The following is a 24,198-nucleotide window of genomic DNA, read 5'->3' as shown; positions in this document are numbered from 1 at the left end:
TGTCCATGTGTGTCTGTGTCTGCCCGTCTCTACAGTGAGCTGGTGATCACTGAGTCTGTACATGCTCAACACTTTTCTTAGTTTAGGGTCTGATACGCTTGTGAGCTATTCTGACACTTTATATTCTCTCTTTAGTGACAGATAGCATTCCAGTTTACTTTGCTGAGCTGTTGCTTCTGTCCAGTGTTGGAGATATTTCTCTTTTTGTCTTTTCATCATTTGGTTTAGTCTGGCTGGGGTTTGGGGTTGACTTGGGCATGTTTGGGGTTGTAGAGTTAGTTGTGAGATCAGTTGGATGAAGGGGTTTCTCTCTGGGCTCAGCTCTTGATGACTTAAGGCTTTGTGATGGAGTGTGTCTGTGTCGCTGTTCTTAAGGTGTGTGTAGAATTTTAAAGCTCTTTTTTGTATTTTAATGATTAGAGGATACAGTCCTAATTCTGCTCTGCAGGCGTTGTTTGGAGTTTTTCTCTGTACCCGTAGAATGTTTTTACACATTTCTGTTTGCAGAATCTCTATTGGGTGTTTGTCCCATCTGCTGAACTCTTGGTTGGCGAGAGGACCCCAAACCTCACTTCCATACAGCGCGATTGGTTCTATAATTGATTGTATTATTTTCAACCAGATTACGGTTGGGATGTCAATTTTGATATTCTTTTTTATGGCGTAAAAGGCTCTTCGTGCCTTGTCTCTCAGGTCGTTCACAGCCTTGTTTAAGTTTCCGGTGTTACTAATGTTTATACCAAGATATGTGTAGTTCTTGGTGTGTTCTAGGGGCACGTTGTTTAGTTTGAAACGCTGATGTTGATTTTGGCTACTGGGCTTTTTTTGGAATATCATGACTCGAGTCTTCTTAAGGTTAACCGATAGGGCCCATGTTTGGCAGAAAGTGTGCAGGGTGTCCAGATGTTGCTGTAGACCTTCTTTTGTGGGTGACAGCAGCACCAGATCGTCTGCAAACAGGAGACATTTCACTTCGGTGTCTTGTAAGGTCGGGCCGGGTGCTGGTGACTGTTCTAGAGCTCCAGCTAATTCATTCATGTAAATGTTAAATAGTGTAGGACTTAGACTACAGCCCTGTCTCACTCCACGACTCTGGGAGAGAAAGTCTGTGTGCTTGTTGCCAATTTTAACTGCAAATGTGTTATTGGTGTACATTGATTTGATGATGTCGTAGGTTTTTCCTCCGATGCCGCATTGAATCAACTGAAGAAAAAGTCCCTCATGCCAGATTGAGTCAAAAGCTTTTTTGAAGTCAACAAAGCATGAGTAGAGCTTTCTTTTATTTTGGTTTGTTTCTTTGTCAATTAAGGTACGAAGAGTGTATATATGATCGGATGTGCGGTATTTGGGTTGGAAACCAATTTGACATTTTCTCAGGATGTTTTGGTTGTTTAGATATTGGAGAAGTCTGCTGTTAAGAATGTTACAGAGGAGTTTACCTAGATTACTGTTTACACATATTCCGCGGTAATTATTAGGGTCGAATTTGTCTCCACTTTTATGGATTGGAGTTATGAGACCTTGGTTCCAGATTGTGGGAAATATACCTGTACTAAAGATGATATTAAACAGTTTGAGGATGGCGAGTGTAAGTTTTTGGTCTGCGTGTTTAATCATCTCGTTTAGGATACCGTCGATACCACTTGCTTTTTGGGATTTAAGTTTTGGTATATTTTGTTCTAGCTCAGCGAGTGTAATTGGATAGTCTAAAGGGTTTTGGTAATCTTTAATTGTTGACTCCAGAGTGCATAGTTTGTTGTGTAGGTTAGTTTGTTCATGGTTCTTGTTTATTTTACTAAAGAGGTTTGAGAAGTGCTTTATCCATACGTCTCCGTTCTGAATGGGAAGATCTTCATGGTGGGGTTTGTTAAGTGTGTTCCAATGTTCCCAGAAGCGATTTGTTTCTAGAGATTGTTCAATTGCTTTTATCTGGTTTTGTGTATCTTGTTTCTTTTTCTTCCTTAGTGTTTCCTTATATTGTTTAACTTTTTCATGGTAGAGTTGGCGTGTGTTTACATTGTCAGCATCTCTGTGTTTCTGATTTGATAGAATTCTTACTTCTTTTCTAAGGTTTTTACACTCCTTATCAAACCATTTCTCATTTACCGGCTTTTTGTTTGGTTTTGTGTTAGTGGGTTTTAGGTCAGATAGCGTTGCAGATATTGTAAAAATTTGGTTAATCCTGTCTACTGCTAAATTTACACCTTCATAATTGTGTGGAAATGGGGTATCGAGGAATTTATTCAGTAGGATTTGAATTTTTGGTTCACGAGTTATGCTTTTGTATGTATCTTCGCAATTTTGTTTCCACCTGAAAGTTTGTTTTAGGGTATGGAGGTGAGTTTGTTTTGATGCCTCTGTGTTAGGTTTGGATCTATTGAGGTAGAGAGTGATTTTACTGTGATCTGACAATGGTGATGGTGGGCTGACTGTGAACGCTCTGAGGGAGTTAGGATTCAGATCCGTGATGAAATAGTCTACCGTACTGTTACCCAGCTTAGAACTATAGGTGTACCTACCGTATGAATCTCCTCGTAGTCGTCCATTGACCATGTACAGACCCAGTGTGCGACAAAGATGGAGAAGTCTTAATCCATTTTTGTTTGTTGTTTTATCGTAGTTCAGTCTTTGTGTATGTGTAGGTATGGAAAGGACATCTCCTCCTGGAATGTGTTTGTCTCCCTTGGAGTGAACTGAGTCTGACTCTTCGCCTGTCCTGGCATTTAGGTCACCGCAGATCAGAACATTGCCCTGTGACTGAAAGTAGTTGATCTCCTCTTCCAGGATCGTGAAACTGTCCTCATTGAAGTAGGGTGACTCTGCTGGAGGGATGTAGGTTGCACACAGGAAGATATTCTTATCTGTTGAAGTGATGGTCTTGTTGATTTCTATCCATGTGTAAAACTGGCCAGTTTTAATCATTTTTGTTGAGTTAGCGTATTCAGATTTATACCATATCAGCATTCCGCCTGAGTCTCTTCCCTGGGTGACACCAGGCAGTTTGACGGATGGAATGATGAATTCTCTGTAGTTTGTAGGGCGACCAGTGGGTCCGTCTCCTCTACTCCATGTCTCCTGTAGGATGAGGATGTCTGAGTTTTTTGTTTCAGAGCTGAAGTCTATGTTTTTGCTTTTCAGTCCAAAAGCAGATGACCTCAGGCCTTGAATATTCCAACATGATATTGTAAATGATTTGTTATCCATAAGTTATTAATTGTTTAGTGCGGATTTTGTCTTAGTACTCTCTCTCTCTCTCTCTCTCTGTCTCTCTCTCTCTCTCTCTCTCTCTCTCTGTCTCTCTCTCTCTGTCTCTCTCTCTCTCTCTGTCTCTCTCTCCCTCTCTGTCTCCCCCTCTCTCTCTCTCTCTCTCTCTCTCTCTCTCTCTCTCTCTGTCTCTCTCTCTCTCTCTCTCACTCAAGATTCAAGATTCAAGATTCAAAGGAGCTTTATTGGCATGATAAAAGAAAATTTACATTGCCAAAGCACAAGATTAAATATAAACATGCAGAAATACAGATTAAGATAAAAATAAAATAGAATAAAATTAAAAGTCTATAAGTAAAAATCTATATATATATACATCTCAATATAAACAGAAAAAGAGTTTTAATTAAAGTTCTCAATGAGGGTGACAGTGTCAGTTTGTGTGTGTTGTCCTGTCAGTGTTGTGTTGTGTTGTGCTGGTTGTTCTTTGGTCGTGGCAGGACTTGACATATCTTGCAGCAGGTTTGAGCTTCTTGACTTTTCTCCCAGTATGTATGAGATCTTGTCCTTTTGTTGAAACTGGTCAAAGTCTTTGTGTAAGTTTGTAAACTGGGGGAAGAATGTTTCTCTGATGTGTGTGTAGTTGGGACAGGAGAGGAGAAAGTGCAGCTCTGTTTCCACTTGATTGTGTGTGCAGTGTGGACACAGTCGCTCTTCTCTCGGTGTCCATGTGTGTCTGTGTCTGCCCGTCTCTACAGTGAGCTGGTGATCACTGAGTCTGTACATGCTCAACACTTTTCTTAGTTTAGGGTCTGATACGCTTGTGAGGTATTCTGACACTTTATATTCTCTCTTTAGTGACAGATAGCATTCCACTTTACTTTGCTGAGCTGTTGCTTCTGTCCAGTGTTGGAGATATTTCTCTTTTTGTCTTTTCATCATTTGGTTTAGTCTGGCTGGGGTTTGGGGTTGACTTGGGCATGTTTGGGGTTGTAGAGTTAGTTGTGAGATCAGTTGGATGAAGGGGTTTCTCTCTGGGCTCAGCTCTTGATGACTTAAGGCTTTGTGATGGAGTGTGTCTGTGTCGCTGTTCTTAAGGTGTGTGTAGAATTTTAAAGCTCTTTTTTGTATTTTAATGATTAGAGGATACAGTCCTAATTCTGCTCTGCAGGCGTTGTTTGGAGTTTTTCTCTGTACCCGTAGAACCCGTACCCGTCTCTCTCTCTGTCTCTCTCTCTCTATCTCTCTCTCTCTCTCTCTCTGTCTCCCCCTCTCTCTCTCTCTCTCTCTCTCTCTGTCTCCCCCCCTCTCTCTCTCTCTCTCTCTCTCTGTCTCTCTCTCTCTCTCTCTCTCTCTCTCTGTCTCTCTCTCTCTGTCTCTCTCTCTCTCTCTGTCTCTCTCTCCCTCTCTGTCTCCCCCTCTCTCTCTCTCTCTCTCTCTCTCTCTCTCTCTCTCTCTCTCTCTGTCTCTCTCTCTCTCTCTCTCACTCAAGATTCAAGATTCAAGATTCAAAGGAGCTTTATTGGCATGATAAAAGAAAATTTACATTGCCAAAGCACAAGATTAAATATAAACATGCAGAAATACAGATTAAGATAAAAATAAAATAGAATAAAATTAAAAGTCTATAAGTAAAAATCTATATATATATACATCTCAATATAAACAGAAAAAGAGTTTTAATTAAAGTTCTCAATGAGGGTGACAGTGTCAGTTTGTGTGTGTTGTCCTGTCAGTGTTGTGTTGTGTTGTGCTGGTTGTTCTTTGGTCGTGGCAGGACTTGACATATCTTGCAGCAGGTTTGAGCTTCTTGACTTTTCTCCCAGTATGTATGAGATCTTGTCCTTTTGTTGAAACTGGTCAAAGTCTTTGTGTAAGTTTGTAAACTGGGGGAAGAATGTTTCTCTGATGTGTGTGTAGTTGGGACAGGAGAGGAGAAAGTGCAGCTCTGTTTCCACTTGATTGTGTGTGCAGTGTGGACACAGTCGCTCTTCTCTCGGTGTTCATGTGTGTCTGTGTCTGCCCGTCTCTACAGTGAGCTGGTGATCACTGAGTCTGTACATGCTCAACACTTTTCTTAGTTTAGGGTCTGATACGCTTGTGAGGTATTCTGACACTTTATATTCTCTCTTTAGTGACAGATAGCATTCCAGTTTACTTTGCTGAGCTGTTGCTTCTGTCCAGTGTTGGAGATATTTCTCTTTTTGTCTTTTCATCATTTGGTTTAGTCTGGCTGGGGTTTGGGGTTGACTTGGGCATGTTTGGGGTTGTAGAGTTAGTTGTGAGATCAGTTGGATGAAGGGGTTTCTCTCTGGGCTCAGCTCTTGATGACTTAAGGCTTTGTGATGGAGTGTGTCTGTGTCGCTGTTCTTAAGGTGTGTGTAGAATTTTAAAGCTCTTTTTTGTATTTTAATGATTAGAGGATACAGTCCTAATTCTGCTCTGCAGGCGTTGTTTGGAGTTTTTCTCTGTACCCGTAGAACCCGTACCCGTCTCTCTCTCTGTCTCTCTCTCTCTATCTCTCTCTCTCTCTCTCTCTCTCTCTCTCTCAAGATTCAAAGGAGCTTTATTGGCATGATAAAAGAAAATGTACAAGATTAAATATAAACATGCAGAAATACAGATTAAGATAAAAAATAAAATAGAATAAAATTAAAAGTCTATAAGTTAAAATCTATATATATACATCTCAATATAAACAGAAAAAGAGTTTTAATTAAAGTTCTCAATAAGGGTGATAGTGTCAGTTTGTGTGTGTTGTCCTGTCAGTGTTGTGTTGTGTTGTGCTGGTTGTGTTGTGTTGTGCTGGTTGTTCTTTGGTCGTGGCAGGACTTCACATATCTTGCAGCAGGTTTGAGCTTCTTGACTTTTCTCCCAGTATGTATGAGATCTTGTCCTTTTGTTGAAACTGGTCAAAGTCTTTGTGTAAGTTTGTAAACTGGGGGAAGAATGTTTCTCTGATGTGTGTGTAGTTGGGACAGGAGAGGAGAAAGTGCAGCTCTGTTTCCACTTGATTGTGTGTGCAGTGTGGACACAGTCGCTCTTCTCTCGGTGTCCATGTGTGTCTGTGTCTGCCCGTCTCTACAGTGAGCTGGTGATACTGAGTCTGTACATGCTCAACACTTTTCTTAGTTTAGGGTCTGATACGCTTGTGAGGTATTCTGACACTTTATATTCTCTCTTTAGTGACAGATAGCATTCCAGTTTACTTTGCTGAGCTGTTGCTTCTGTCCAGTGTTTGAGATATTTCTCTTTTTGTCTTTTCATCATTTGGTTTAGTCTGGCTGGGGTTTGGGGTTGACTTGGGCATGTTTGGGGTTGTAGAGTTAGTTGTGAGATCAGTTGGATGAAGGGGTTTCTCTCTGGGCTCAGCTCTTGATTACTTAAGGCTTTGTGATGGAGTGTGTCTGTGTCGCTGTTCTTAAGGTGTGTGTAGAATTTTAAAGCTCTTTTTTGTATTTTAATGATTAGAGGATACAGTCCTAATTCTGCTCTGCAGGCGTTGTTTGGAGTTTTTCTCTGTACCCGTAGAATGTTTTAACACATTTCTGTTTGCAGAATCTCTATTGGGTGTTTGTCCCATCTGCTGAACTCTTGGTGGGCGAGAGGACCCCAAACCTCACTTCCATACAGCGCGATTGGTTCTATAATTGATTGTATTATTTTCAGCCAGATTACGGTTGGGATGTCAAATTTAATATTCTTTTTGATTGCGTAAAAGGCTCTTCATGCCTTGTCTCTCAGGTCATTCACAGCCTTGTTTAAGTTTCCAGTGTTACTAATGTTTATACCAAGATATGTGTAGTTCTTGGTGTGTTCTAGGGGCACGTTGTTTAGTTTGAAACTGTGATGTTGATTTTGGCTACTGGGCTTTTTTTGGAATATCATGACTCGAGTCTTCTTAAGGTTAACCGATAGGGCCCATGTTTGGCAGAAAGTGTGCAGGGTGTCCAGATGTTGCTGTAGACCCTCTTTTGTGGGTGACAGCAGCACCAGATCGTCTGCAAACAGGAGGCATTTCACTTCGGTGTCTTGTAAGGTCGGGCCGGGTCCTGGTGACTGTTCTAGAGCTCCAGCTAGTTCATTCATGTAAATGTTAAATAGTGTAGGACTTAGACTACAGCCCTGTCTCACTCCACGACTCTGGGAGAGAAAGTCTGTGTGCTTGTTGCCAATTTTAACTGCAAATGTGTTATTGGTGTACATTGATTTGATGATGTCGTAGGTTTTTCCTCCGATGCCGCATTGAATCAACTGAAGAAAAAGTCCCTCATGCCAGATTGAGTCAAAAGCTTTTTTGAAGTCAACTAAGCATGAGTAGAGCTTTCTTTTCTTTTGGTTTGTTTCTTTGTCAATTAAGGTATGAAGAGTGTATATATGATCGGATGTGCGGTATTTGGGTTGGAAACCAATTTTGCATTTTCTTAGAATGTTTTGGTTGTTTAGAAATTGGAGAAGTCTGCTGTTAATAATGTTACAGAGGAGTTTACCTAGATTACTGTTTACACATATTCCGCGATAGTTATTAGGGTCGAATTTGTCTCCACTTTTATGGATTGGAGTTAAGAGACCTTGGTTCCAGATTGTGGGAAATATACCTGTTCTTAAGATGATATTAAACAGTTTGAGGATGGCGAGTGTAAGTTTTTGGTCTGCGTGTTTAATCATCTCGTTTAGGATACCGTCGATACCACTTGCTTTTTGGGATTTAAGTTTTGGTATATTTTGGCCTAGCTCAGCGAGTGTAATTGGATAGTCTAAAGGGTTTTGGTAATCTTTAATTGTTGACTCCAGAGTGCATAGTTTGTTGTGTAGGTTAGTTTGTTCATGGTTCTTGGTTATTTTACTAAAGAGGTTTGAGAAGTGCTTTATCCATACGTCTCCGTTCTGAATGGGAAGATCTTCATGGTGGGGTTTGTTAAGTGTGTTCCAATGTTCCCAGAAGCGATTTGTTTCTAGAGATTGTTCAATTGCTTTTAACTGGTTTTGTGTATCTTGTTTCTTTTTCTTCCTTAGTGTGTCCTTATATTGTTTAACTTTTTCATGGTAGAGTTGGCGTGTGTTTACATTGTCAGCATCTATGTGTTTCTGATTTGATAGAATTCTTTCTTCTTTTCTAAGGTTTTTACACTCCTTATCAAACCATTTCTCATTTACAGGCTTTTTGTTTGGTTTTGTGTTAGTGGGTTTTAGGTTAGATAGTGTTGCAGATATTGTAAAAATTTGGTTAATCCTGTCTACTGCTAAACTTACACCTTCATAATTGTGTGGAAATGGGGTATCGAGGAATTTATTCAGTAGGATTTGAATTTTTGGTTCACGAGTTTTGCTTTTGTATGTATCTTCGCAATTTTGTTTCCACCTGAAAGTTTTTTTTAGGGTATGGAGGTGAGTTTGTTTTGATGCGTCTGTGTTAGGTTTGGATCTATTGAGGTAGAGAGTGATTTTACTGTGATCTGACAATGGTGATGGTGGGCTGACTGTGAACGCTCTGAGGGAGTTAGGATTCAGATCCGTGATGAAATAGTCTACCGTACTGTTACCCAGCTTAGAACTATAGGTGTACCTACCGTATGAATCTCCTCGTAGTCGTCCATTGACCATGTACAGACCCAGTGTGCGACAAAGATGGAGAAGTCTTATTCCATTTTTGTTTGTTGTTTTGTCGTAGTTTAGTCTTTGTGTGTGAGTAGGTGTGGGAAGGACATCTCCTCCTGGAATGTGTTTGTCTCCCTTGGAGTGAACTGAGTCTGATTCTTCGCCTGTCCTGGCATTTAGGTCACCGCAGATCAGAACATTGCCCTGTGACTGAAAGTAGTTGATCTCCTCTTCCAGGATCGTGAAACTGTCCTCATTGAAGTAGGGTGACTCTGCTGGAGGGATGTAGGTTGCACACAGGAAGATATTCTTATCTGTTGAAGTGATGGTCTTGTTGATTTCTATCCATGTGTAAAACTGGCCAGTTTTAATCATTTTTATTGAGTGGGCGTATTCGGACTTATACCAGATCAACATTCCGCCTGAGTCTCTTCCCTGTGTGACGCCAGGCAGTTTGACGGATGGAATGATGAATTCTCTGTAGTTTGTAGGGCGACCAGTGGGTCCGTCTCCTCTACTCCATGTCTCCTGTAGGATGAGGATGTCTGAGTTTTTTGTTTCAGAGCTGAAGTCTATGTTTTTGCTTTTCAGTCCAAAAGCAGATGACCTCAGGCCTTGAATATTCCAACATGATATTGTAAATGATTTGTTATCCATAAGGTATTTATTTATTTATTGCAGATTTTGTCTTGAGACAGTAGGTGTGAAGTTTCTGCTCACTGTCTGGGCATAGCTTAGGCTGCTGGAGTTCTGTTGGATGTGCCTCTCTCTCTCTCTCTCTCTCTCTCTGTCTCTCTCTCTCTCTCTCTCTCTGTGTCTCTGTCTCTCTCTCTCTCTCTCTCTCTCTCTCTCTCTGTGTCTCTGTCTCTCTCTCTCTCTCTCTCTCTCTGTGTCTCTGTCTCTCTCTCTCTCTCTCTCTCTGTGTCTCTGTCTCTCTCTCTCTCTCTCCTCACTGGGCCTCTGACAGCATTCCCTCTTACTCAACCTACTGCATTAATGAAACACAGACAGACCTGAAACACACACTTTGTATGAATGGTGAAGTGTCATTTGAGAGAGAGAGAGAGAGAGAGAGAGAGAGAGAGAGAGAGAGAGAGAATAATCATCTGTGATGTAAGTACGTGAGGTCATCGTGAGAAGATTTGTATGAGTAATTTTACAAACATTCAAAGAATCTCAGATAGAGTTTAGTTCTCTTTGTAATCTTTGCTGTGAAGTTCTCAGTTGCAGCAGATGGAGGGAATCATGACACATGTCTCAGGGCTGCTTTTAGGAAATGAGATGGTTTTCACCCTGTATTTAACATGCTGAGGAACATCTGGATTCAAAGCCGGACATCCGGCGCTGACCACATCACAGCCTCAGTTATCCATGACAGAACAGAGATTTCTGTGCTCGTTTTATGACAAAACCAAAAAGACGCCGCAATAATGTCACAAATGCTTCATTCCAGCCACAATGCAAATCCAGTCTTAGTTTTAGATCAGGTGTGACACGTGTTTATATCAGAATCTGCAGCCCACACACATAAACACATGTTTAAATGGATAAATATCAACTAAACTGACCCTGAAGCAACCCAAAGCTTAAACTACATCTGTGCTGCTGCTACAGGACATGATCTCAATCTCTCCATAGACACACACTGATTCTCTCTGGCAAACAAACCTGCGTGTTTACATGTACGTCACAAAATGATTCATGCGTTTGTGCAAAAGCAAATATTACAACATTGAGAGAACAAACATTAGAATTTATTTAAATCCCTTTAGAATTGGACTCATGCACATTGCATATTTATTTCAGTTCTATATGATGTTTATCTATTAGGCCTATGATTAAAACATTGTGATATAATTCAATGTAAGTAAAACATTCTGAGCCTGAAACGCAAACATCATTTATTATTATACTTTATACATTATCTATCAAATATGACATCACGACTTCTCCAAAGTTACGGAAATGATGAATGACAATACTTCAAAATAAAATACTTAGATTTTATACAGTTTTGTATATTTTCCTCCATTAGCAAAAGAGAATTATGTCAAAAACTGCATGTCACAAATCAATGAAGAAAATCGTGCACTTCTCTGCTTTCTGTCCTCTGCCAATCACGCACTACAACATTCAGGAATGATCACTCAAATCGTTAAATTAAACACTAATGTAAGCCTATATTTCCGTTTATTACATTTCTATAATTTGTGTCTTTTATTAAAACATCATTCTTCTTAAAAAGTTTAAACGGCGTGTGTCTGATGACCTCTAGCGGCGCGCATGCTTCAAGAGACTCTTGTGCTGTTTCCTCACTGTTGCGTCACTTCCGCCGGGGGCTTTCTGTGTCTCGTGACTGTCAGTGGTAAACATGGCGTGAGTTTATGCGCCTAAACTGCAAAACTACTGCAAATATCAGCGATAAACATGTGGAGGTTCCAGAGTTTGGTGAGCAGAGGTAAGAGAGAGAGTCATTAATGACGGATTAATATTGTTATATGTCGATTGTTGTTGACGGTCACGTGTTATGTTCGATATCAGTTACAGTTTATAGTTACACTTTCAGTTTTTGACAAACAGAAGAAATGCGTGTGATTTACATTAAAACTACACACATTTACATTCATGTGTTGTAATACTTCATAAACCTGATTTACAACAACATAAATAGAGGTCACTCGCGAGCCATCAGCCGTGAGATCTCACACTGTCCTCTTCACCTGCAGTCTTGAGCCGTTGTCATGGAAACGCTCAGCTGCGTCTCTCACAGGGTCATCATGTGGAGGATGAGGTCATCAACACATCCATCCTCAGCGCCGGACGACATGCGGGTGACAGCAGGTATCACATCATCATCATCATCATCATCCTCGTGTGATCGATACTGTTGACATTCTACATAATATAATATGAGTTCTGTCTGTCTGCCTGCCTGTCTGTCTGTCAGTTCGCAGAGGGAGGAAGATCATCAGAGGAAGAAGCGGACGTTTCAGTTCTGCTACACTGGATTGCCAAGATACACTGCTCTAGATGCAGGCGGCTGGGTACAACACACACACACACACATCAGGACTGTGAATCTAATACTTTTTTGTCTTTGTTGTTAACTCTCTCTCTCTTTCTATTTCTCTCTCTCACTCTCTCGCTCTTTCTATTTCTCTCTCTCTCTCTTTCTATTTCTCTCTCTCACTCTCTCGCTCTTTCTATTTCTCTCTCTCTTTCTATTTCTCTCTCTCTCTCTCTCTTTCTATTTCTTTCTATTTCTTTCTATTTCTATTTCTCTCTCTCTCTTTCTCTCTCTCTCTTTCTATTTCTCTCTCTCTTTCTATTTCTCTCTCTCACTCTCTCGCTCTTTCTATTTCTCTCTCTCTTTCTATTTCTCTCTCTTTCTCTCTCTCTCTTTCTATTTCTCTCTCTCTTTCTATTTCTCTCTCTCACTCTCTCGCTCTTTCTATTTCTCTCTCTCTTTCTATTTCTCTCTCTCACTCTCTCGCTCTTTCTATTTCTCTCTCTCTTTCTATTCTCTCTCTCTCTCTCTCTCTTTCTCTCTCTCTCTCTCTCTCGCTCTTTCTATTTCTTTCTATTTCTATTTCTCTCTCTCTCTCTTTCTCTCTTTCTATTTCTCTCTCTCTTTCTCTTTCTTTCTCTCTCTCTCTTTCTATTTCTCTCTCTCTCTCTCTCTCTCTCTCTCTCTCTCTCTCTCCTCCTGCAGGGTGCAGCTGCTGTTCTGTTTATGCAGGTGTGTCGCAGGATTCACTCTCAGTTCTCCTGTCATGCAGATCAGAATTCTGGACCGGTCCAGATCAGAGACGCTGGATTCATACAGAAATGCTCCTACAAGGCTCTGATTGATATCTGTGAGTAGCTGATAACTGATGGATCCTGTCATACACACCACTGACTGATCAGAGATCACTGAAGGCCACAGTGAAAGTTTCTCTCTCAGATTCACGATAAGAAGAATAAATAAAAGCACAAATAAAAGTGTTTCCTTTACGATGTGTCTCCAAGTCTCGAAGCAGAATGTTTTGCCCAGTGGTGTGACAGTGAGGTGTCAGCGGGGGGCGCTACAGACTTCAGAACAGAGTGACAGCTGCCCTGATGGTAGTCATGGTAACAGTGACAGGAGTTCTGATGGAGATCAGCAGGTGGAGACAGCGAGCAGTCTCTCTCACTCAGGTGAGCACCGGCACACTTTCACTTCTCAGACGTCAAATAAACAAACAGGTCTCTTACAGATTCAACATTATTCAGATTCTTGATGGTTTCCTTTCAGAGGAGACGCTTTCTCCTGAGCGACCAGAAGCAGAGGTAACATTCTCAGTCTGATCATCTCTCCACACACTCTCATGTGTTTATCATCATCACACGTGTGTGTGTTTCTGCAGGAATCTCTTACACCAGATGAAGCAGTGCAGAATTTAAAACACACGGCTGACTGCAGTGTACCCATAATCCTCAACATCATGGGTAATAATGACATCACACACACACACACTTAGAGCCTATTATAGAGAGATTATCAGGATGTTTTCTCTGATTGTGTTTGTGTGTGTTTGTTCAGGTCTGGAGAACGCCAAAGCAGGAGATTGTGAAACTGCCTTTTTGTGTTTTCTGGCTTCAGCGCAACACAACTACAGTAAAGCTCACTTTAATTTAGGAGTCTGTTATGAGAAGGGCCGTGGAGTACAGCAAGACCACAACAAGGTTCACACACACACACACACACACACACACTCACATACACACACGTACACACGCACATGCACTCACTCACACGAACGCACACACATGCAGACACACACACACACATGCACTCACACACACACTCACACACTCACAGGCACACACACACACACAATCTCAGTCTGTGCAGTTCCACACATGAGATTGAGAGATGTTGTGTAACAGTTGTGTGTTTGTGTGTCAGGCTGTGCACTTTTACAGACGGGCAGCAGCTGCAGGTCATCATCAGGCTCAGTATCGTTGTGCTAAACTCCTCCTGAGCAGCAGAGGGCAGCAGTGTTCAGACACAGACACAGCTCTCTCATACCTGCACACAGCTGCAGACGCTGGACTCACTGAGGTACAACACATGTACACAACGACATATCAACACACTTTCATACGCTTCTCATAAATACTTCTAGCATCTCTAAACACAACGTCTCTGTCCTTCTCTCTCTCTCACACTCTCTCTCTCACACACTCTCTTTTCCTCTCTATCTCTCACTCTCTCTCTCTTTTTCCCTCTCTTTTTCTCTCTCTTTTCCTCTCTATCTCTCACTCTCTCTCTCACACACTCTCTTTCCCTCTCTATCTCTCACTCTCTCTCTCTTTTTCTCTTTCTTTTTCTCTCTCTTTTTCTCTCTCTCTCACACTCTCTCTCTCTATCTCTCACTCTCTCTCTCTTTTTCTCTCTCTCTCTCTCTCGCACTCTCTCTCTCACACACTCTCTTTCTCTCTCTCTCTCACACACTCTGTCTCTTTCTCTCTCTTTCTCTCTCTCTCTCTCTCTCTCTCTCTCTCTCTTTTTCTCTTTCTTTTTCTCTCTCTTTTTCTCTCTCTCTCACACTCTCTCTCTCTATCTCTCTCTCTCTCTTTTTCTCTCTCTCTCTCGCACTCTCTCACTCTCTCTCTCTCTCTCTCTCTCCAGGCTCAGATATATCTGGGTTTTGTGTTGTCAGAGTCTGATGAGATGAAGTCTTTTCATTATTTCAGAAGGGCGGCACAGAGTGGGGTAACACAAATAATCTTCATATATGCACACACACTGTTGTCAAGGAAGTCAAAACTGTGTTTTGTGTCAAATGGCTCATTTTGTGTGTGTGTGTGTGTGTGTGTGTAGGACAGCAGAGGTCTTGTGTTGTTGGCTCAGTGTTATGAAACAGGCTTCGGTGTGTCACAGTGTGTCAGTACGGCAGTCTCACTCTATCATCAGGCAGCAGACAGAGGAAACAAACAAGCCAGAGACGTACTGAGAGACACACACAGAAGAGAAGGTAAACACACACACCGTTTTTAACTAAAAACACAACTTTTTATGTGTTTTGGCTGTTCGTTTACAAGACAACAGGGTTTTAGGGGGCTGAAAACACAAATTTTGTGAGTTGCAAGTTTTGGAAACAATTGTGTTTTTCTCTCCGTGTAAACTTTTAAAGGTGGCGATGACGTTATACGCATGCGCATCACACATTCAGTGTGTATTCCCAAAATCCATGCTGTATGTTTGTGCTGCGCGACAGACTTTATTATCATTATCATTTTTTACTGCACCACTACAACCAGCGGAGACATAGTATTACAAACACAAATATAAACACACAAACACGCCAGAAAGTGTATTAAAAGTGGTGTGTATGTGCGCAGGCTTGTAGTATTTCGTTACAGTGCAAGAACGCCATCCACTGGCCTGACATTCATACATACAGCACTTTTACTCACTTTCCCTGATCTGTGTCAACGCAGATGGTTTGATAATGCTGTTGTGTGTATATGAAACTTTTCTGTTTTTCATTGTGTAAACGCACTCTAAACACACACCAGAGACACACACAGAATAAAAGGGAAACACAGACCCATTTTTACACGCTGTGGGTTCTTCCTATAGTTTGTATATTCTGTATAAATAGTGTATATATTGTGACCTCTAAACCATCACACAAACCTTTCTGCATCTTCAAAGAAACATCATTTAATTTCATTTATAAAACGGTGATTCTGATTGGTTGAGCCCAGTTCTTAGCCGTTATAAAATCCCCCATTTATAACCGCATCACGTAGCCTTTATTTACTATATTTTATAAAACTGTGCTGCACATATGGAATAACTGTTTTATAAAAGCACTAAGCCCAAGAAGCAGTGGGTTACAGTGGGTTTTATAACAGCTGAGGGGCTTTTAGGCGCTCCGCCGGTTTACATTGTAGTTAGGTAAGGACTCTGACGTACGTTTATCTAAATTCTGTTGTTAATTGGCTGTGCATTCATCATTCACGTGTTGAGTCATATGTCAATATTTCATTTGCCTGACACATGTCTGTCTCTGTCCCTATAGTCCTGCGCTCTATCCGATCTGCTCCTTGCTTCTCTGTGATTGGCCGTCTCAACCTAAACTCCATGTGCTCTCAAACATCTGGAGATGTGAAGCCACACCCACAGCAGCGATGTGATTGGCCGACACAGCCGCTGCCTCATTCCTGGAGTACAGGCAGTCTGATGGCACTGCCCTCAATAACACTTCAGACAGTGAATACTGAGAGCCGTCGTAATGTTTGGACACTAGGTGTGCGCTAACACACACACACAGACAGACACACACATACCAGTGCAATCATTAAGACACAATCATTCATTTAACGCCACGGGCCGTTGGTCCAGTCATTGACTAATGCACACACAATCATGTAATGAACATACACATGATGTATCATAATAATGTTCTCAGCCAATCAGAGGAGAGATATGGAGTGATGATGTCATTGTTGGACAGACCTGTGTGAATGTATTTGTTTTTTAGAGATGGAAATGTCTTTAGAAATAGAAAGTGCTTCGTTTACTGGGGTTTGTATATACATGTATCAGTTTGTGAAGGGAGAATAAATGTTTTTTATTGTGTTTATATGAATATATTGTTTGCTATTTCAAAGGGCTTGTGTTGTATGTAGTGCTGTGGTTAAGAGATAAACAGTGAAATCATTTTCATCTGCTGAAAGTAGAGAAGAAACAAGTGCCTTAGATCAGATCTCACACACACACAAATACAACACTACAACTTAAACCATCATACCAGTCAACATCCGTGATGTCATCAGATCTTGTGTATGTTTGTACTTTAAACCTTATTAAAACACACATTCTGTTCGAGTATGTCATTTTAAATCTTTAGATGTTTGGTGTGTTCCTCTGTGTCATGTTGTTTCTGTAGATGTTTAAAACTGTTAAGGATTAGTGTGTTATAGTTCAGTTAATGTCATTTATTAATATCTGTAAACACTGTGTATGTACAGTACGTCAAACAGCAGCGCTGCCGTTTCTCCAATCACGCTGAAGACTCATGAATATTAAGTTACGTGTTCGTGAGGCGCTACAACACGACGTGCTTAATATTTATACAACACCTCGCGCTCAGCTTTCTGATTGGCCAGTGGACGCTAACACATAGCGCAAGCGTGGAGAGGCGGGGCGTCGCGGAGAGATCTCGAGTTGCGTTAAAAGCGGGCGTCACCTGCGGATCTGCATCAGCATCATCAGAGAGACACGCGCCGGTGAGTAAGTGAGTGTCTCTCTCTCTCTCTCTCTCTCTCTCTAGATGACGTGATGCTTTTAAGTGTCCGCGGTGTATTATTGATATATCTACGGATCGATTATTCTTCTTGATTTATGGATGACGTGCTCATCTGAAGGGTTGTAACTTTCTTGAATTGACAGATTGCGGAGTTATTCCTGCGTAATGCGCGTTATGATGCCGTGACTCGACACGCATCGCTGTCATGTTAAATATATCACGGTATTTTGATCATTTTTGATGTGTTTGAGAGTGCGTCATCAGTTCAGGGCCGGATGAAGAAACATCAGACACAGACAGACAGGATCCGTGTGAAGATTCACTCAAACATCTCACACAAGACAACACGACATTTACACCGCTGTTGTCCTGCAGGCTTATAAACACACACGTAAATATATTTGATTTATTCTTGCACATCTGTTGTCGTGCATATTTGTTCTTGCACATTAAATGATCAAATGTTTCTCTTTTGTCACTTGAACATTGTACTGTGATGTCATGTACTGCACTTTATTAACTGTACGATATAGCGGCTATAACACTTTCCGGGATTGACAATAATAGTGATATGAATAACTACATGATCATGTCATCAATAATTCAGTGTCTTGATGGTATCCGCGTGGTTTTACACTTGTTTAACATCATGTGAGAGTCACAATAGTTACACACTCTTCATACACAATAATAATGTGATCCGTTGACTAAAATAGAGAAAAGGAAAAATACACAAAATCAAAGATTCATTTGATTGTCAGCTTTGTTTGTCGATTGACTTTTAATAGATATTGTGATGATGATTATTGTGATATTTGTGTTGTGTAGATCTGATATTGTGACACTTCTCTGGGTCAAGTTGCATAAACTGTCTGACTGAGTCTTACTGTTTACATATTCTCACAGACTATAGGAGTTAGTTTAGGACTTATCAGTATTACTTTTCATATTTCAATTAGCCCGATCGACCTTATTATATAAGTGATTTAATGACGTTATGACCAGTCCTGAAGAAATAAAAGAGAGGACTCACATCTAAGACTCATCTGAGCAGTTCATGCATCTGGCCCCTGATGTGATGTGTGTGAATGTGTTCAGTGAACACACACTGAGGGCAGTAACTTTATTTTACAAATGTTTGATTTAATGAGTCTGTTTACAGTATCGGTCATGTGCTCATCTGACTGCAGAAAAACAAACATGCAAACGTGCGTTTGTTTGTGTGCGTTTGTGTGTGTTTGTATGCGTTTGTGTGTGTGTGTGTGTGTATGCGTTTGTGTGAGTGTATGCATGCATGTGTGTGTGTGTATGCGTTTGTGTGTGTGAATGCATGTATGTGTGTGTGTGTGTTTATGTGTGCATGCCTGTGCTTTTGTGTGTGTGCTTGCGTGTGTTTGTGTATGCGTGAGTGCGTGTGTGTGTGTGTGTGTGTGAGAGCATGTGTATGTGTGTTTGTGCTAATATTGCTGTGTAATCAAACTGATCTCCAGTGAAAATCTGCAACAAACACATTTTCCACAACACCCTGCATGTGTGTTTGTGTGTCTGAACCTGTTTGTGGAGTTTAACTTGAGAACATTTGCTGACTGCTCAGTTCATATAAAGGTGACCAGGTTGGACACACACACACACACACACACACACACACCTGTTGACATGATTAGATTTTCAAGTGATTTGTGAGTTGCTCAGATGGTGAAGAGCACAACATCAGATGTCCACACAGGTTTGTGTAGATTATTGGACATATTTTCAAAAGAAATCACTAACTTTCAAACACAAGAGCCGTGAGGAACGTGTCATTGCTCAGATGTTTCTCAGTTATAGTCACTTGAACGCTTGACACACAGTGATGTGAGTCATTTACAGGCCTGTTGTGATGTTGTTGAGATGTCTTGTGTAGCTTCAGAGATGAACGAATCTGATCTTTCGTGTTTTTTTCTTTGCAGTCGATTGTCTTATGCAATGATGTCGCTCCAGAAACCTCCCCTGAGACGCAGCGCATCAACCATAGAATCAACCAATCGCAGTGCTCCTCTGTTGACCCCGCCCACTTCCCTCAATCTACACTCGTCGCACAACCAGCAGCTCAACTGTGACACCATTAAGGAGGGCGTGGTCATGGTATCCACGGAAACGCAATGCTTGGCGCAGCCCCCGAAGAGCAGTCAAAAATACACTCTGACCAGTATTCATCACGCCATCGGCCTGAATCAAAGCCCCGCCCCTTCTGCCCAAAGACGTGCCAAACCCGTCAAATCTGCCTCCTCCTCGTCTCTCCACTGCTCCTCTGCCGTCCCTCTCTCGTTCTCCTCGTCCAACTCCAAACTGGCTAAAAACGGAACCAACCTTCAACTGAAGGAAGAGCGGCTAGACCTCAACAAAAACGACAAGAATCACAACGACTTCATGTGCAGGAGGAGCTGCGATTGGCTGGAGGGCAAAGGCAACCAGAAGAACCCAACCATCAGAAGAAGAACCAAGAGCTTTCTAGAATACCATCGAGAGGAGAAGGTGTCCGTCAGCCCCGATAAAGACTTGGTCTCGCAGGAGGAGAAGCACCTCCTCTCCAAGCTGGAGGAGCAGACGTGGGCTAAAGAGAATCATGTGGAGGCGCACCTCACCCTCCCCCAAAACCACCTGCTTCTGCTGACCGGCGAAGAGGAGCTGAGCCTCAAACCGCTGGAGGTTTACCGGCGCCCCGACAACGAGCGGCCGAGAGACGACTCCACCGACTGCGTGAGCCCGGCGTACACGTTTCATCTGAGGGGAGAGGAGGCTGACGGATCACCCGCACCCCCCAAAAAACAGGAGGAGGAGGAGGAGGAGGAAGATTCCAGCTGGACGACACTCTCACAGGAGACTCCATCTGTCGAGAGTCCTCGTGACACCGCAGGTGTCTACATGTGTACGTGTGTCTGTGGTTGTTATGACGACGGACATCTGTAGTGACACGTGTGTGTGTTTTAGGTGTTTGGGAGGAAGGTTGTCAGGGGGAGCGTGTGTCACGGGAGTGTTTTTGGAATGACACCGCACAGGGAAAGCCTTCTGAATCCTGTGAAGTGAAGACAGACGAGGAGGTGAAGAGCGTCTGTCTGTCTGTACCGCCCCCTAGAGCTCACACTGAGGTACAACACACTCTTCTCTCTTGTGTTACTGCTGAGAATACAGTGTGTTCATATGAAGTGTGTGTGTGTGTATAGAGGCCCAGCAGTATAATATCAGACAGTTCAGTAGAGCCGGTTCCCTCACCAGCAGCTTCATCACACTCTTCATCTTCACTGTGTTATGAGACCATGGGACGAGCTGCTAGTGTCCTTAACAACAACTACCTGGTGAACTCACACACACTTACACATTCACATACAAACATGCATGCACACACAAACACACACATTTAGTATGTTTAAAGTAATTTGGTTTATAATATATACAACACAAAAAAATAAGAAATAAATATACTTCAAGTAAAAAAATTAAATATACATAAGCAAAGTTCAAGTCTAGTTTTAAGTGTACTTTAGTAGTAAGTACTAGTATGATTGTATTATGTACTACCTCAGTACTTGAGATTCATTTTTAAAATGAAAACTCTGTCATCATTGACTCAGATTGTTCCATACCTGTCTAAATGTCTTTTTCTGTTGATCACAATAGAAGATATTTGTAATAATGTCAGTAAACAAACACATCTCATCCCCCATTGACTCTCCTAATATTAATTCCCCTACTATGGCAGTCAATGTGGGACGAGACGTGGTTACTGACATTCTTACAAATATCTTCCTTTTTTTTTCAGGTGTGATTCACACACATAAATCTTCATCCTGTTATATATCTGAGCTTTAGAAACTCTTTCATTCAGTTTTAAACAGAGACTAAATGGTTTCTTGATAGGACCCGTCAGAAGCTTCTGAGCCCAAAGAGAGAGAGAATCAAAGAGAAGAGGTGAGAGAACAAGAGCAAGAGTGTTTGGGAGCTCACGGTGGACCGTACAGCTTCATCAACCACAGGTAAAGTGTGTGTGTGTGTGTGTGTGTCCGTGTGCAGGTTATGTGTAAAGTGTGAGTGATTGAGTGTCTCTGCTTCTCTTGTGTAATCTCTAGAGCTCAAGTTCCTGCAGATACACTCATCCCCATCAATGACATGGACACACAGGTACAAACACACATCATCCACTGTGTGTGTCTTTGTTTGTGTCTGTTGTGTGTCTGCGTGTGTTTGTCTGCATGTCTGTGTGTGTGTGTGTGTGTCTCAGTGTGTGTTTGTGTGTGTCTCTGTATGTGTCTCTGTGTGTGTTTGTCTGCATGTCTGTGTGTGTGTGTGTGTCTCAGTGTGTGTTTGTCTGCATGTCTGTGTGTGTGTGTGTGTCTCAGTGTGTGTTTGTCTGCATGTCTGTGTGTGTGTGTGTGTCTCTGTATGTGTCTCTGTGTGTGTCTCTGTGTGTGTCTCTGTGTGTGTTTGTCTGCATGTGTGTGTGTGTGTGTGTGTGTGTCTCAGTGTGTGTTTGTCTGCATGTCTGTGTGTGTGTGTGTGTCTCTGTATGTGTCTCTGTGTGTGTCTCTGTGTGTGTCTCTGTGTGTGTTTGTCTGCATGTCTGTGTGTGTGTGTGTGTCTCAGTGTGTGTTTGTGCGCATGTCTGTGTGTGTCTCTGTGTGTGTTTGTGCGCATGTCTGTGTGTGTGTGTGTGTCTCTGTGTGTGTTTGTCTGCATGTCTGTGTGTGTGTGTGTGTCTCTGTGTGTGTCTCTGTGTGTGTCTCTGTGTGTGTCTCTGTGTGTGTTTTATCTGCATGTCTGTGTGTGTGTGTGTGTGTGTGTGTTTGTGCGCATGTCTGTGTGTGTCTCTGTGTGTGTTTGTGCGCATGTCTGTGTGTGTGGTGTTTGTGCAGCGGCCTAATAATGTGAGGATACTGCCACCGTGTGGCCACAGCAGGATATGAAAGACCCGTGAAGACGAGCGTGATGTGTGATGTCATGAGTGTGTGTTTGTGTGACAGGTGTTCTGGGTGAATTATCTGGGCTGGCTGGAGGTCGCAGATGTTCAGGTGATGTCCAGTAAGAGCAGCTCTGTGATCAGTGACTGCATTCAGCAGCTTCAGCGTGAACACGAGCACACAGGAGACGAGGTGAGCCGGAGACGCCCGCCAGACTATCCATCATCTCCTCTCATCTCATTAAAGACGCTCACGTGTGTCTCCTCCTCTCTGTCAGGGTCAAGCCATGCTATTGGTTCTTCAGGATGTCACTCTTACTCTGAAGGACCCCATCGATCACACCCTCCTCCACTCTCTGCCAATCAGCTGCATGCGTGTGTGGGGAGTGGGGCGTGGCCTCAGCAGGTCAGACATCATTCACTGAAAGCTCTGTAATGTAATGTAATGTAATGATGTTTGTTAACAGCTTCCTGTGTCTCGGCGCTTCCGCTGACCGTTTGATAAAGTGTGAGCTCTGGTGATATTACTGCACGTAAAGCACACACGTGTGGAAGAAGCAGAACTGCATGTTTTAGGTTTTTAAGACTGCGGTGAGGAAATATCTCAATCAGATAGTTCATTTGAATAGTGAAGTTTATGATGAAAATGATGAAGTGATGACTGTTAAGTTTGGTTTTGTGGGCGGAGCCTAACTGTGTCCTGAAAGTGACCGTTTTGTGGTAGCGGTGAAATATTCACAACAGCACTCATCTGGAGATATACACAGGACTGATGTTTGTCTGATTTTATCAGTTTTATGAGTTTTTTGTGTATAACAGATTAATGTACTGCTGAGCCAGCACTGAAGACAAAACATATGACACAACTAAACCTGTACACATGTGTGGGTCTGTGTTCATGATGAAACACTAGAGCTTCTGCTACTGCTCTCATCTCATCTATGCTAAATGTTGTTGGTTGTGTTGCTGTAACTGTGCAGCTTATACATTAAGGTGTGTGTGGTGTGTGTGTGTTTGTGTGAGGGACTGTGTGTTTGTGTGCGTGTGAATGTAATAGCAGCCGATCATTGCAGGCTAGACTCATGCTTCAGTCCTGAAAAAATGTAGACCACTTTCAAATGCAAGAGAACATTTTTTTTCTTTATTCTGTGGATCTCGACTCTGTTCTTCCATCTGTCACCAGGGGGTGCTAAATGTGCTTCAGCGTCAGAGTCACTGCTGCGCTGAGTGAGAACAATGTGTTTAAGTTCCAGTATCTTGTTTCACCAGCAGATGGAAGTAGAGTGTACTGCAACACTGCATCAGTACTCATGTATGCACGCAAACAAACACACACACACACACACACACACACACACACACACACACACACTGCATCAGTACTCATGTATGCACGCAAACACACACACACACACACACACACACGCACACACACACTCACACACACACACACACACACACACACACTGCATCAGTACTCATGTATGCATGCACACACACACACACACACACACACACACACACACACACTGCATCAGTACTCATGTATGCATGCACACACACACACACACACACACACACTGCATCAGTACTCATGTATGCACGCAAACACACACACACACACACACACACACACACACACACACACACTGCATCAGTACTCATGTATGCATGCAAACACACACACACACACACACACACACAAACACACACACACACACTGCATCAGTACTCATGTATGCATGCACACACACACACACAAACACACACACACACTGCATCAGTACTCATGTATGCACGCAAACACACACACACACACACACACACACACACACACACACACACACACACACACACACACACACACTGCATCAGTACTCATGTGAGCATGCACACACACACACACACACACACACACTGCATCAGTACTCATGTATGCATGCACACACACACAAACAAACACACACACACACTGCATCAGTACTCATGTATGCACGCAAACACACACACACACACACACACACACACACACACACACACACACACACACTGCATCAGTACTCATGTATGCACGCAAACACACACACACACACACACACACACACACACACACACACACACTGCATCAGTACTCATGTATGCATGCACACACACACACACACACTGCATCAGTACTCA

At 42.2% G+C, this 24,198-nt stretch overlaps 2 protein-coding genes across 6 annotated transcripts in view; both read left to right on the top strand.

Annotated features, from left to right (window-relative positions):
* The first annotated feature begins 11,031 nt into the window (after positions 1–11,031).
* Positions 11,032–16,421, top strand: dele1 (DAP3 binding cell death enhancer 1). The gene is made up of 12 exons (XM_056768851.1): positions 11,032–11,260; positions 11,529–11,643; positions 11,750–11,846; positions 12,515–12,659; positions 12,814–12,981; positions 13,079–13,113; positions 13,191–13,272; positions 13,367–13,509; positions 13,733–13,888; positions 14,459–14,542; positions 14,651–14,804; positions 15,858–16,421. The coding sequence occupies exons 1-12, from the start codon at positions 11,230–11,232 to the stop codon at positions 16,094–16,096; spliced, it is 1,449 nt and encodes a 482-aa protein (XP_056624829.1). The 5' UTR covers positions 11,032–11,229; the 3' UTR covers positions 16,097–16,421.
* Positions 16,422–16,823: 402 nt separating this feature from the next.
* The window catches only part of LOC130437688 (amyloid beta precursor protein binding family B member 2), a 16,857-nt gene continuing 9,482 nt past the window's right edge, over positions 16,824–24,198 (top strand). For 2 of the 5 annotated variants that reach the window (XM_056769160.1, XM_056769164.1), the window contains exons 1-8: positions 16,824–17,075; positions 19,037–19,983; positions 20,058–20,215; positions 20,291–20,422; positions 20,985–21,100; positions 21,194–21,245; positions 22,085–22,213; positions 22,299–22,426. In XM_056769160.1, coding sequence (XP_056625138.1) covers positions 19,053–19,983; positions 20,058–20,215; positions 20,291–20,422; positions 20,985–21,100; positions 21,194–21,245; positions 22,085–22,213; positions 22,299–22,426 — 1,646 coding nt within the window. In that variant the 5' untranslated portion in view covers positions 16,824–17,075; positions 19,037–19,052. Of the gene's footprint in view, positions 17,076–17,099; positions 17,479–19,036; positions 19,984–20,057; positions 20,216–20,290; positions 20,423–20,984; positions 21,101–21,193; positions 21,246–22,084; positions 22,214–22,298; positions 22,427–24,198 lie in introns of those variants that run through there. The other 3 variants (XM_056769162.1, XM_056769163.1, XM_056769161.1) reach the window with 3 other exon arrangements.

This window comes from Triplophysa dalaica, chromosome 16 (assembly GCF_015846415.1).
Source record: "Triplophysa dalaica isolate WHDGS20190420 chromosome 16, ASM1584641v1, whole genome shotgun sequence".
NCBI classification, from domain to species: Eukaryota; Metazoa; Chordata; class Actinopteri; order Cypriniformes; family Nemacheilidae; genus Triplophysa; species Triplophysa dalaica.
This window is presented reverse-complemented; position numbering and strand designations above follow the sequence as displayed.